The following is a 12,993-nucleotide window of genomic DNA, read 5'->3' on the forward strand; positions in this document are numbered from 1 at the left end:
TGTTCTGAGACCATGTTTCTGCTTTGAATCACCAGTTGTTGAGGGCCCACCACATTCCAGGTGGTGTGTTAGCTGCAAAGCAAGTGTTCAGCATGTGAATGCATATATTCTTCCTAATATACTTACTGCTATTTTGCTGGTGATAAAAGAAAAGATTATAAACCAGGTACCATGTAATAAAAGCAAAGACATTAAGCTGTAATTGTTCTGAGCTTATAAATAGAAAGGCCATTCTATCACAGCTGCATTGCCTCACACGCCTCTGTCACTGCAGCTCAAATAAATTTAGACTAATAAATAAATTAAATTGCTGATACTAATGGTACCGTGAGGGAGGTGCATGGTATAAAAACACCAATGGCATTCCTTCACTTCATTATAATTATCTTAGGCAATTACAATGTGCCAGGTACACACTAACCACTTCACATACACAATCTCATTTAACATTCAGATCAACCCTGTGAGAGAAATATTTGATTCTTATTCTAGAGATCAGGAAAGTGAAGTCCAGAGATATTCAGTAACTTGCTCAAAGTCACAGGGCATAAGATGTAGAGCTGGATTCAAAGCCAGTGCGTTTAATGCCAAAATCCAGGTTCTCCCACTTCCACCTCTCTTTTTCTTTATTTTACCAAAATGCCTCTAATGAAGGTCAGCTATTAGGTCTGAAGTCCACCAAAGCCTTGCCAGCCATCGAGGGAAGGGGGCTCGGTCCCAAGTTCAACTTCCCAAATCCTAACCCTGTCGACAGTGTTGACTGACCTACATGCCCTATTAAGGAGGTACAAATTGTCATCTAGTTTGAATTCGAAATCTTTGTTTCACTGAAAGAACGCACAGTGACATTACATGTATGTGGCAAAGATGTAGAGGAGAACAGAGGGTGCGCTTGGCGTGCTCTTAGAAACCTTATCACTCAAAGAAGGCTTGTTGGAGGAGCCATCGGGGTCACGTTCTGCTTTTTTTCTCAACTGTGTTCAGCTTATAAACATTCAAATGCTTTACAGATGACATACCTACCTTTCTATATGTATATTTTACTTCCATCAAAGGTAAAGGAAAGGGAAAGAATGGTCCTTACATTAAGCAGAGCACAGTAAACTCCGCTACTTATCTCCCAGCGGCAACTTTCATCAACCTGTTGCCAAACTTCTTTCATCTACAGCTCACTCTCTTCCTCTCCCCACCAGGTTATTTTGAAGTAAATGCCAAATTGTGTAGTTGCGTCTGAGAATCTGTCTCCCTGTCTTAGGTTGTTTTCTCTGTGCGATTTCAGGCCATTACATGTACGTGGACTCTGTCTACATCAAGCACTTCCAGGAGGTGGCCCAGCTCATCTCCCCGATGACCACGGCCCCCATGTCTGGCTGCCTGTCATTTTATTACCAACTCCAGCAGAGGAATGGCAACATCTTCTCTGTGTACACGAGGGATGCAGCTGGCCTCTATGAGGAGATCTGGAAAGTGGGCGACCCAGGGAATGCTGTCTGGAACCTTGCTGAGGTGGAGTTCAGTGCCCCATACCCCAAGGAGGTAGGTGTGCCTGGTGTGCCCTGGCCTGGCCACTCTGCAGAGATGCCACCACACCCAGACGTGGCGCAGGAGACGCTGCAGTCTCACACTCATTCCTCCTTCTCCTTTGAGTCCAGTCTCAGTCTCCCTTTTCCCTTCCTTGGCCTTTCCCACTTTTCTCCCCTCCTCTGTATTCTCTCTGCCTTCCTCCTCTATCACTTCATTTTCTAGAAGAGTGTTTCTTAATAAAGACAAATATGGGAAAGCCAGTCAACCAACTAGATTTCTTGGCCACACTCTCCCTCTGAACTTGCACTGTGGTCGTGTGAGTTCAGATGAGATTAGTGAAACTCCTACGTGAATCTCACTCTCAAACTTCAGCTCCTGACAGCAGCTGTGAAGGTTCCCCTTACCTGAGGGAACACTCCTTCTAAATTTTTCTTTAAAAATGACTAATTTTTTCTTTTCTCCTTTACAGTATAAATAACGTCATAAAAGTCAGAAATAAACATGATTTTGCCCCTAATTTGAAACAAGCCTTGGGGCCTCTAAACTTTTTATGGTTTAAAACTATTCATTTACATGAGTGGTAAATGTTGAGTGCAAAAGAATTAGAAAATTCAGAGAAGCAAAACAAACTAAAACGCCCTACACCAGCCCTGCAAAGAAAAGAACTAACATCTTGGTATTCATCCTTGAAGACCTTTTTGTAAGCGCATATGTTAATACATATCTATACATGTATTCTGGGCTTCCCAGGTGACACAGTGGTAAAGATTCTGCCTGCCAGTGCAGGAGACGCAAGAGACTCGGGTTCAGTCCCTGATTTGGGAAGACCCCCTGGAGAAGGAAATGGCAACCCACTCCAGTATTCGTGCCTGGGAAATCCCATGGGCAGAGGAGCCTGGCGGACTGCAGTCCATGGGGTTGCAAAGAGTCAGACACAACTGAGCACACACACGCGCACACACACGCACACGCATACACGTATTTCTGTACTGACAACAATCCAACAAAGTAGATAAAATTATCCCCGTATTCCAGATGAAAGAGGAGGAAATGCAAAGTGCAAGATGTTTGCTGTTTTGTTCTACGTCACACCACTGGGGAGTGCCAGGGTGCTAAGAAAGTTTCCTGCACTAAATCTGACTTAAATTTGAAGGAAGAGGGGAGCTCTGTGGTTGCAGATCTGGGGGTCTAAAGAGAGTCTTAGTCCCCACAGGTTGTGAACATTCCCTGCTTTCACTTTGCACTTTTTGCAGTATCTTGCCTAGTTCCGTTTAGAGTGCAAAAGAGGCCGATGATCCTCTGGATGCTTTTCAGTAGTGCCATCTGCTCACCTGATGTGGTGTTTCAGTGAGTGTTGGGGTGGGGTCTCGGTTTCAGAAGTGTTCTGTCCATAGACTGTGTGCCTGCCACTCCCTTTCCTTCTTCCAACTCCCCCTACCCCAGACAGCCCCAGAGAGGGGACTTTTGTAGTATGCGTGCTATTTCCTATTCCAAAGTCTAGCCAGGCCTTGATTTGCTCTTGCAGCCCAGTGGAAAAGTTTCTGTGAGTTTGGGTTACAAGGAGAAAAAGAAATGCACATGCTGCTTGAGAAAGTTTTCCTTCTATTAGAGTCACAAGTCACATGCACAGTGAAGGCGTTGTCCTTGCAAATTCTTTTCATCCAACCGTAAACTCCTGGGGCAACATTTATATGAGTGAGACTTTGCTGAATTTTCTTTTTAATCAATGCTTGAAAAGTTACCATTTCTGTTTACTGCTAAAGTTTACTACTAAACTTAAGTACATATCCTTTTGAGTCACACATGCATGAATTTGCCCTGGCAGTTGGGACTCATTACATCAGGATTATTGGCTCCTGGTAATTTCCGAGAAAAGAAACTTACCCTGCGGAAATCAGAGAATTTAATGTCCCCATATTCTCAAATGAATTTTTTAAAGGAAGACAAATATCTGAACAATAGAGAACACAATGACACAGAGGCTGTGATTTGCTAATTATGATTGGAAATATCCTTATTCAGTAAGGGTATTTTGATCAGTCAGTAAAATCAATCTGTTGTTGGCTTTATCACCTTGAAAATGAAATGTCATAGGCCTATGTTGAGCTTGTAAACTGAATTAGCTCCTCCTCATTCACCCAAATCTGTCCCCTTGGTTCTCAGCCCTTTCTCCATTGCCAGAGACAAACTTCCAGGGTTGTCTTAGATTTTGGAGAGGCCAAGTGTCTAAGGACCATTGTTGTCAAACTGAAACGGACAATCTTATCCAAACTCTTTTCTCAAAAATTAAGAAGTTGAGACCTAGAGGATAAAAGGGACAAACTAGAGTTAATTAGTGGCCAACTAGACTCAAATATGAATACCAGTTCAGGAGGGGGTCACCCTGGAGAAAAAGGCATGGATTTAGTTCAGAGCTTGTTATGCACCTGACTCCATAGGATCTATATATACAGTATCTCATTTAATCACATCTACAGTCCTACAAGGAAGATGTTAAAATGTCTATTTTATAACAAGAAAAGTGTTTCTCTGAAAGGGTTAGCTATTTCCCCAAGGTCACCTAGTAAAGTGACCACAACAGGATTTGAACTCTGGTCTGTCTGCCTCTAAGACACCATTCTCCTTAGCAGAGGGTGAAGACTAGAGGCCTATGGATCAGATCTAGCCTATAGTGATTTGTCTAGCTGCTATAGTGGTATTTGTTTGGTTTTATTTTGCACACATATTTGTTTTAGTTTTTGAATGAATTGTCAACATTGAAAAATCTGAAGATTTCAAATAAAAATCTAGTGATCAAGTCCTCTTGACAATTTAGTGCGTCCAGGCATGTTAGGCCTAAATTCGCACCTGCCAGCAACTGACAAGGCTAAGTAGCAGCTGCTCCCAGTAGATGAGCCTGGCTCTCCATTTCACACCATTTCCTGCTACATCAGATGAAACCCATATCACGCATTTACATTATGTAACTGGCCTGGGTGGGCACTTGGATTTCCACCCCTGCTCAACAGCGTATCTTATGTTATCAATCCAGCAGGGTAGTCTGCATATTTCGGTGGTTTTCCCAACACAGGTGAGTGTTGTGCTCACCATACTTGATCCCCATGGAAAGCAGAAAGTCATCCATTGAACTCAAAGCTGGTGGCAGAGAAGACAGTATAACTAAAGGGGCCTGAACTCATTAATAATCCCATCTTCTCTCTATTTGAGCATGTCAGGATATGCCGAAATCCTAGCATTTGTACACTGGAGTTCTAGGCCTGATTCTGCCTTAGGCATCAGGTAATCATCTCTGATTGCTGCATCTTTGTCCAGATGGACATAGAATTTTATGCATGATAAAGAGAACCTGGAAAGGGCTTAGGGCTCTGTGAAGGGCAGGATCGCCTTCTGCAAGCAGCATGCTGCCTCTTTAATTGAAGTTCATAAAACAGATTATTGAGTCTGCAGTTCTATCAGCAAGTGATATAGGCACTTTGACGCACAAGGGAGGGGGAAAATTCCACCAATAAACTGCAACTTAAGGCTTAGTAGTCACTCTCCCCCGAAGAAACTGTGAGGGAGGGAAGCTGCTCAAATACCTATATACCTGGCTCAACCAACACACCATTTTAAGTCATAGTTACAAGCATTTAAGCCTAAAAGAAAATATGTAAACAAGTAACATGTCTTTCTCCTTTGCAGGTTATTTTTGAAGTTGCCTTCAATGGTCCTAAAGGAGGGTATGTGGCCCTGGATGATATTTCTTTCTCTCCTGTTCACTGCCAAAATCAGACAGGTAAGCGTTCTCTTTTTCTTCTTCTTCCCATTTGGGATTTTCCTTTCTCAACAGATGCCTGTGGTCAGGACTTGCTTTAATTCCTTCTAATTTCCTCTTCTTTTCCTTTTTTATCTCATCCTTAAAAAATTATTTAGCCAAATAGTCATTTCTCTGTTGTTTTACTCTTTTTTTTCCTCTCACAGAATGAAACTGATTTTCCTGACACCAGAGGTCAGTTTTCCTGAGTTAAGGAGATTTTATCTTCTCTACGTACTAAGAAATTAAAATTAAATAACTCCCCCCACCCATTCCATCTTTCTCTTTAAACTAAATCTTGGGTCCATAGACATGTGTGTAGAGTAGACAGAAAAAACTCTCAAAATCTACTGAGTAGAATTATAAGAACTCTTTCTAATTTTATGAACCTAATTTTTAAATGTCCTCCTGTTTAAAGATGTTAGTATTTGGCATATATCTGTATCAGAGAAGGTAATGGCAACCCACTCCTGTACTCTTGCCTGGAAAATCCCATGGACGGAGGAGCCTGGTGGGCTGCAGTCCATGGGGTCACTAACAGTTGGACACAACTGAGCAACTTCACTTTCACTTTTCACTTTCATGCATTGGAGAAGGACATGGCAACCCACTCCAGTGTTCTTGCTTGGAGAATCCCAGGGACAGGGGAGCCTGGTGGGCTGCCGTCTATGGGGTTGCACAGAGTCGGGCATGACTGAAGTGACTTAGCAGCAGGAGCATACATCTGTATGATGGTTTTGACGTCAGGGTATGTATTCAATTTCTCTTTCTAAGTGAATGCTCACATAATTTTATCATGACCAATTTTGTAATTTCCGTAAACTTTGTGTTTGTAAAAAGAGGGGGAATTTTTACTTTCTGGGAAATAGGTAAGCAAATCAATTCAAAGTGAATTAGAAAACAAATACTTTAGAATTAGAAGGGTGACACTATAATTGATAATCCAGATAAATGCCTTCCTGTCAGTGCAGGCGACATAAGAGACGTGGGTTTGATCCCTGAGTCGGGAAGATCCCCTGGAGGAGGGCATGGCAACTCGCTCCAGTATTCTTGCCTGAAAAATCCCATGGACAGAGCACTGGTGGACTATAGCCCATAGAGTCGCAAAGTTGGATACAACTGAAGTGACTTAGCATGCACGCATGCACAAATAAATGCAGTTGACCTTACCTTTTAATGAATTTGTTTCCTTGAGAGGCCCCAGGGAGACACAGTGGTCATCCATCCTATTAAGGAGACTTTGTTCTGGGTTTTGGAGTGTGGGAAGTAAATTTTTGAATTTGGTTTTGGTAGTGTAACTTTCGCTTAAGATAGAGTTGGTCTCTAATATAGTTTTGAATATATTCTTTTTTTAATGTGCATATATGTATGTATCTATTTTTACAAAAATAAGGTCATACTATACATATTATATATAACTTGCTTTTTTTCATATAACAGTACATAATGGACATGTATCTATGTAAACAAATATGGGACTACATCGTAATTTCTAATGGCTATAAAGCACTCTAGCATATGGCTTTATCATCATTTATTTAAACAGTTTCCTACTGTTGGACGATTAGGACATTCCAATTTTGCAACCTCAGATATGCAGGTGATAGCACTCTAATGGCAGAAATTGAAGAGGAACTAAAGAACTTCTTGATGTGAGTAAAAGAGGAGAGTGAAAAAGCTAGGTTGAAACTCAACATTAAAAAAGCTAAGATCATGACAACCAGTCCCATCATTTCAGGGAAATAGAGGGGAAAAAGTGGCAGCAGGGACAGATTTTGTTTTCTTGGGCTCCAAAATCACTGCAGACAGTGATCGCAGCCATGAAATTAAAAGATGCTTGCTCCTAGGAGGAAAAGCAATGACAAACCCAGACAGCATATTAAAAAGCAGAGATATCTCTTTGCCAGTAAAGGTCTATATAGTCAAAGCTATGGTTTTTTCCCAGTACTTGTGTATGGATATGAGAGTTGGACCATAAAGAAGGCTGAGAGCCAAAGACTTGGTGCTGTTGAACTGTGGTGCTGGAGGAGACTCTCGAGGGTCCCTTGGGCTGCAAGGAGACCAGAATAGTCAGTCCTAAAGGAGATCAACCCTGAATATTCATTGGAAGGACTGATGCTGAAGCTGAAGCTCCAAAACTTAGGCCACTTGATGCGAAGTGTAGACTCATTGGAAAAGTCCCTGATGCTGGGAAAGATTGGAGGCAGGAGGAGAAGGGGAAGACAGAGGATGATATGGTTGGATAGAATTACTGACTCAGTGAACAGGAATTTGAACAAACTCCAGGAGATAGCTGGGGACAGAGTAACCTAGCATGCTGCAGTCCATGGGTTGCAAAGAGTCGGCCATGACTTGGCTTAGCTCCTGAACAACAATAACAAATGTTGCTATTCCAAGCAATAATAAAATAACCAATTATCTATATCATCACTCAATTAACTAAATTTTTTTTCTCTTAGAAAAATTCTACATTGTGAAATATCTTGATTGAAGAGTATGTCCTTAAGAATATGTGTGTGTTTGTGGTGTGTGTGTGTATCTTAGGGTACTATCGGCCTCCAGAAAAAGCCAAGACAACTTACTTGCAACAGTCACATGTGAGAATGCCTGTTTCTACACACCTATACCAACCACGGGTCTTGGTAAATTTTACATCTTTGCAAATCTGATCACCTGGATCAACCAAAGAGCTGTCAGATGCCTCAAGTTGGGGCCAACCAAACTCTCTTCAGGACTTTTAATCTTTTCTGGAGTGACCCAGAGATGGAAGAAATTCTAGGGGGAGATAGTTGAGCAGTCCCTTCTACCAAGGCATTCTGGAATTGCCAGCCTCCTTCCTGTTCAGCCTTCTCGACCTCTTCTATTGCATCCTCACAGGTTTCCATAAAATTTCCCTTTTCCTTCTTAAGCAAAAGGCCTTTTCTTCACAAAAGATTAAAAAAACCATGAAAAGAGTGTTTTGGTGCTGACTCATAAACGTGACTGGCAGTTGCTGCTGGCAGTTGTCTGGGAGCTCAGTTAGGCCTGTCTCCTGAACCACTTACACATGATCTCTCCAGAAAGGTGGTCTCAGGGTTGTCAGACTTCATTGCTGGCTGACTTCCGGCGAAGCCATGTTCCAAGAGAACCAGGAGGAAGCTGTAGCACCTTTTATGACCCAGCCTCAAAAGTTGCATACCATCGCTTCCTCTGGATTTTATGGGGCAAAACAGTCACAAATTCGTATTATGTCCATAGTTACATCAGTCCATCTTAGGATTGTTAGATATCATCAGATCAAGAAGAGGTGTCACATACGATTGCTGTTGGTGAAGATATTTACAGAGTTGAAGAAAGTCCTTTCCTTGAAGTAAAGAAACCCACCATGGGAAGCCTTCAGTTGATGAGGAGGTTGAAAAGCTGAAAGCTTGTCCTGAAGATCCCAGACAAGCCCCCAAGATGATATCTTATGGTGAACGGTATTGGATTCTTGATCTCCAAAGATTTATCTTCGGGACCAGGGACCAGGCTTGATCACTCAAGAGCTTTTGTGAAGCAGAGTTTTATTAGAGGATAAAAAGGGACAGAGAAAGCTTCTGACATAGACATCAGAAGGGGGACAGAGAGTGCCCCCAGTTTCTAATATATTCTATAAGCAAAGGAGCTTAGAATATTTTTCACTCAAGCTAAATTGTTACCTCCAAATTACAGAGAAACTTACTAATTAGCTGAAATCAAATATTAGTTTTAACTAATTCTACTTTAAAAAAAACAAAACTAGTGAAACAGAACAGACTTGATTTACATATTTATATGCTCTAATTAAAATGATTAAATCCTAACAGTAATCAAAAATTAAGAGTCTCTAAATTTGGCAGAACACAGAAACCAAATTGGTTTTGCTTCTCTAAATATGATTGCTCCCTAATTCCATCAGTTAATGTTTCAGTGATGTTAATAATAATTTTACAACCTCTTTAACATTATTTTTAGAAAGTTTCTCTTCTCAGTCACTGGACATTTACATTGAACTTTAAAAAATATTTCCAAGTTATGCATATAGAAGAAGAGGTGTTTATTTAGCATCTATACTGGATAGGAAGTGGAGTAAAGCTGCAGCTGGAAAGTGATAGAATCTACTGAACCACCAAGATACAGAATATATGTGAACTCTTTTCTACTGACTGATGAAAAGAAAAGAAAGATTCCAGCAAAATAAGGACCATTTGTTAAGAGAGATGGTGACCCCTTAGTCTGTGAAATCCAGCCCAGATAAAGACCCTTCCTCCATAGGGACTACCAGGGAATCACATTTTTATATAGTTAACCTAGGTTCCCTATTGGTCTTCAGAATTTCCTAGTATACCAGCTTTCCTTTAAATGGTTTAACTGCATAATCAAAGTATTGTGCTTAAGAACCAGGACTTTGGACTCACATCCCTACTCTGCCATTTACAAGCTGTGTGACCTTCAGCTTGTTACCCAATGTCTCTGAGACTGTTTTCATGTCTATGGGACAAGGATGGAAGAACCTGTTTCATAGAATTGTCAGGAAGATTGATGATTTAATAATGTCTGTGATAGACCTGAAACAGTATGGCACACAGAAAATGCTTGGTGTGAGACCTAATATTATTTACATAATTTTCAAAATACTCCCATTCATTCCCTAGAGAACAGGGAGTCAGATAGAAACTAAAGAGAACCAGCAAAGGGCACTGCCTCGATGAATGTGTAAGCTGGAGCCTGTTTTGTGCCCTTCATTAAGCACCTGTTGGCTAGATTCTGAGTCTTAGAGGCTGAACCTTCTAGTTTTCCTACTTTCGTTTACATTTCACAAATAGTTTATGTCCTTCTGTTTCATAATAGGTACCAACATTTTTTTCTTTATCTTGGTTACCTCCAGACTTATTGTCTCTGCTTTTCCCAGCTGGATCTGACATTTTCTTCCCTCATCTCCCTAGTAGGTTGAGACAGGAATTACTTCAACATATGAAGCATCTTGTTCCCACCATCTGGTTGCTCTTAGATTAATCTAGTTTCCCAGACCTGAGACCTATCTCAGAGTCACAGGTATTAAGCACCAGCTGCTTGTCATCCCCCCAGATATTTCCTGAGGATGCTTACAGAGTATAGTGAGACCTTACCCCATCCCTCCTAGCTTGAGTTACAGCCCTTCCCTTTCCAGGCCTCTCCCATCTGAAAACTCCCTATCCACCACATTTGACCCAGAATCTAGACCATAGGAATAAGCTCTCCTTTTAATCTGTAAGTCCTTGAATACCTAACAGGTGATTCCACTCACTTCTCACTTCTAGAAATGCTTCCTTAATGCCCAGCTGCCAAACAGAGACCTCCAGTCTCTGCCATATACAGACCTAGCTTCCTCTCTGGCCTTGGATCCACCCCACACCCAGGCCAGGCTCTGGGAGGGTACTAACACTCACAGATATACCTCTAAAAGGATGTCTTTGTGGGCCTAAGTCCCAAAAGTGACTGTTCACCAACAACACACTGCCTAGACCTCTTGTCTGGTGTGGAAATGTGGCTCCAGTTGTTGCCTAGGCTACAGCTGCAGGTGTCACAGTCTTCCTTAACTCAGAGGCCTTCAAGCATCTCCACAGCCTCATCAGTGGCCCAGCCCTGCTCCGTCGTGATTCCTCAGTCTGGTGCTAGGTCCCACTCGCTGTATTCCCTTGCCAGCTTTGAGCTGTCCCAGCCTGCTTTCAGGCTGCTACTGCCACTGAGTCACGTCAATCCTGTCCGACTCTGTGTGACCCTGTAGACGGCAGCCCACCAGGCTCCCCCTGTCCCTGGGATTCTCCAGGCAAGAACACTGGAGTGGGTTGCCATTTCCTTCTCCAGTGCATGAAAGTGAAAAGTGAAAGTGAAGACGCTCAGTCATGTCCGACTCTTAGCGACCCCATGGACTGCAGCCCACCAGGCTCCTCCATCCATGGGATTTCCCAGGCAAGAGTACTGGAGTAGGTTGCTTTTAGGCTGGCCTGTGCTAAAATAAGAGCTACTGCGCAAGTCTAACAGTCTAAAGAGCACCACACCCAAAGTCTCTCTAGCACTACAGGGGCTGATAAGCTTCTTAGATCTCAAGGACTGATACTGAGTTCATCTCTATGAACTCCATGAAGCAGAGGAAAAGATGAAAAATATTCCCAACCATTCTTCTCCAATGGAGACTAGTTTATCTTCTCCCTCTATCAGATTAGTTTATCTTCAGAGCCTCCTGATTCTAAAAAGTTCAAACATTGGAAATCAAGTAATTAACTAAATGGTACATTGTGAGGCTCAAAGAGAACTTTTTCTTTTTCTTTTTGATGGGACAGGGTGATCAACTGATGCTCAGGAGCTTCCAATTTCCTCTGATTCCTTCCTATGCTTCAAATATGTTATTAACACTCCTCAAATTCAATCGCCACTTGACACATACTTCTGAAACAAGCCTGAAGCAAAGGCTTTTCATTCACGTCATGTGTTTGGGGATCTCACTTTAGGTCATATATAATAAGCCCTCTGGCCCCCATCTTCAGGAATTAGATAGTGTCTTATGCTAGAATAAGCATTCTAGTTAAAAAAGATTTAGGTTTCGAGTTATGCTTTTGAGGTTTTCTTTTTATCAGAAAACTGTCTCAGGACCCCCAACAAATCCACTGCTAGGACTAAGTGTTTAGCAAAAGAATATAACTGTGTCCTCAGAAAAATCTTCTCTGTGTGACTCAGTTTGTCACTATGGAGACAACAGAGCCTTGCTTACTTACAAGTTTTACTATCACCTCTCACCTCCTCCCACACACCTAGGAAATGGGTTATGGATCTCTTTTGGATGACCAAGAAGATTATCCTTGGGATATATTCCTGATGCGTAATGTCACTGACCTTCCACTCTCTTTATTCATGGCTTTTGGGAGTGCTGCCCTATTTTCTTATCTGAGTGGCTATCTGTAGGTCTGAATTTCCATCTGCTTTTTCATTACCAGGTTGAAGAGGGGTGACTAAGACTGAAGACCATTATGGGGTTTCCCATGGGCTCAGATCTCTGTGGGGGGATGTCAAAGGATCTTTGTTTGCATGTTGTCATAATCATTTTCAAATGTATATCTTCATGACTTTATCTGCACAGCTTCAAGATTCAACTTGACGCTGACAGAGTCAGGCAGAGCAGTGGGTTACCACCAGTCTTAGAGCACTGAAAATTCTCTTTCTTTCCTTCTATCTAGTTCTTCAGGGGCCTCTCCTTGTACGATTGCTAAGGCATATTGTCTCAGATATGATCAGATTCCAGTTATGTAGGAGCATTTTCTTCCTATTCTTTTTTTGTATTGTGGTTAGTTACTTACTTTTCTTTCTAATTTAGCATTTTTAAAACTCTTTACTTTTGTATCATTTTAAACTCTGACACAATTTCCAAGATTATGATAAGGAACTCCCATATACTCTTCACCCAGATCTACAAATGTAGATTTTGCCAAATCTATATTTGCTTTATCAACCATTTAAGAATAGGTTATAGATATTATGTCCCTTTACCATTAAAAGGCTTCCCTGGTGGCTCAGATGGTAAAGCGTCTGCCTGCAGTGCAGCAGACCCGGGTTTGATCCCTGGGTTGGGAAGATCCCCTGGAGAAGGAAATGGCAACCCACTCCAGTACTCTTGCCTGGAAAATTCCATGGACTGTGAGGCT

At 41.8% G+C, this 12,993-nt stretch overlaps 1 protein-coding gene across 1 annotated transcript in view; it reads left to right on the forward strand.

The window, feature by feature from the left end:
* Nucleotides 1–12,993, forward strand: part of MAMDC2 (MAM domain containing 2) — a 164,265-nt gene that overhangs the window by 91,752 nt on the left and 59,520 nt on the right. Inside the window, exons 6-7 of the mRNA XM_052645189.1 lie at nucleotides 1,280–1,536; nucleotides 5,206–5,299. Of these exons, the coding sequence (XP_052501149.1) occupies nucleotides 1,280–1,536; nucleotides 5,206–5,299 (351 nt within the window). The remainder of the gene's footprint in view (nucleotides 1–1,279; nucleotides 1,537–5,205; nucleotides 5,300–12,993) is intronic.

This window comes from Budorcas taxicolor, chromosome 8 (genome assembly GCF_023091745.1).
Source record: "Budorcas taxicolor isolate Tak-1 chromosome 8, Takin1.1, whole genome shotgun sequence".
Taxonomy (NCBI): domain Eukaryota; kingdom Metazoa; phylum Chordata; class Mammalia; order Artiodactyla; family Bovidae; genus Budorcas; species Budorcas taxicolor.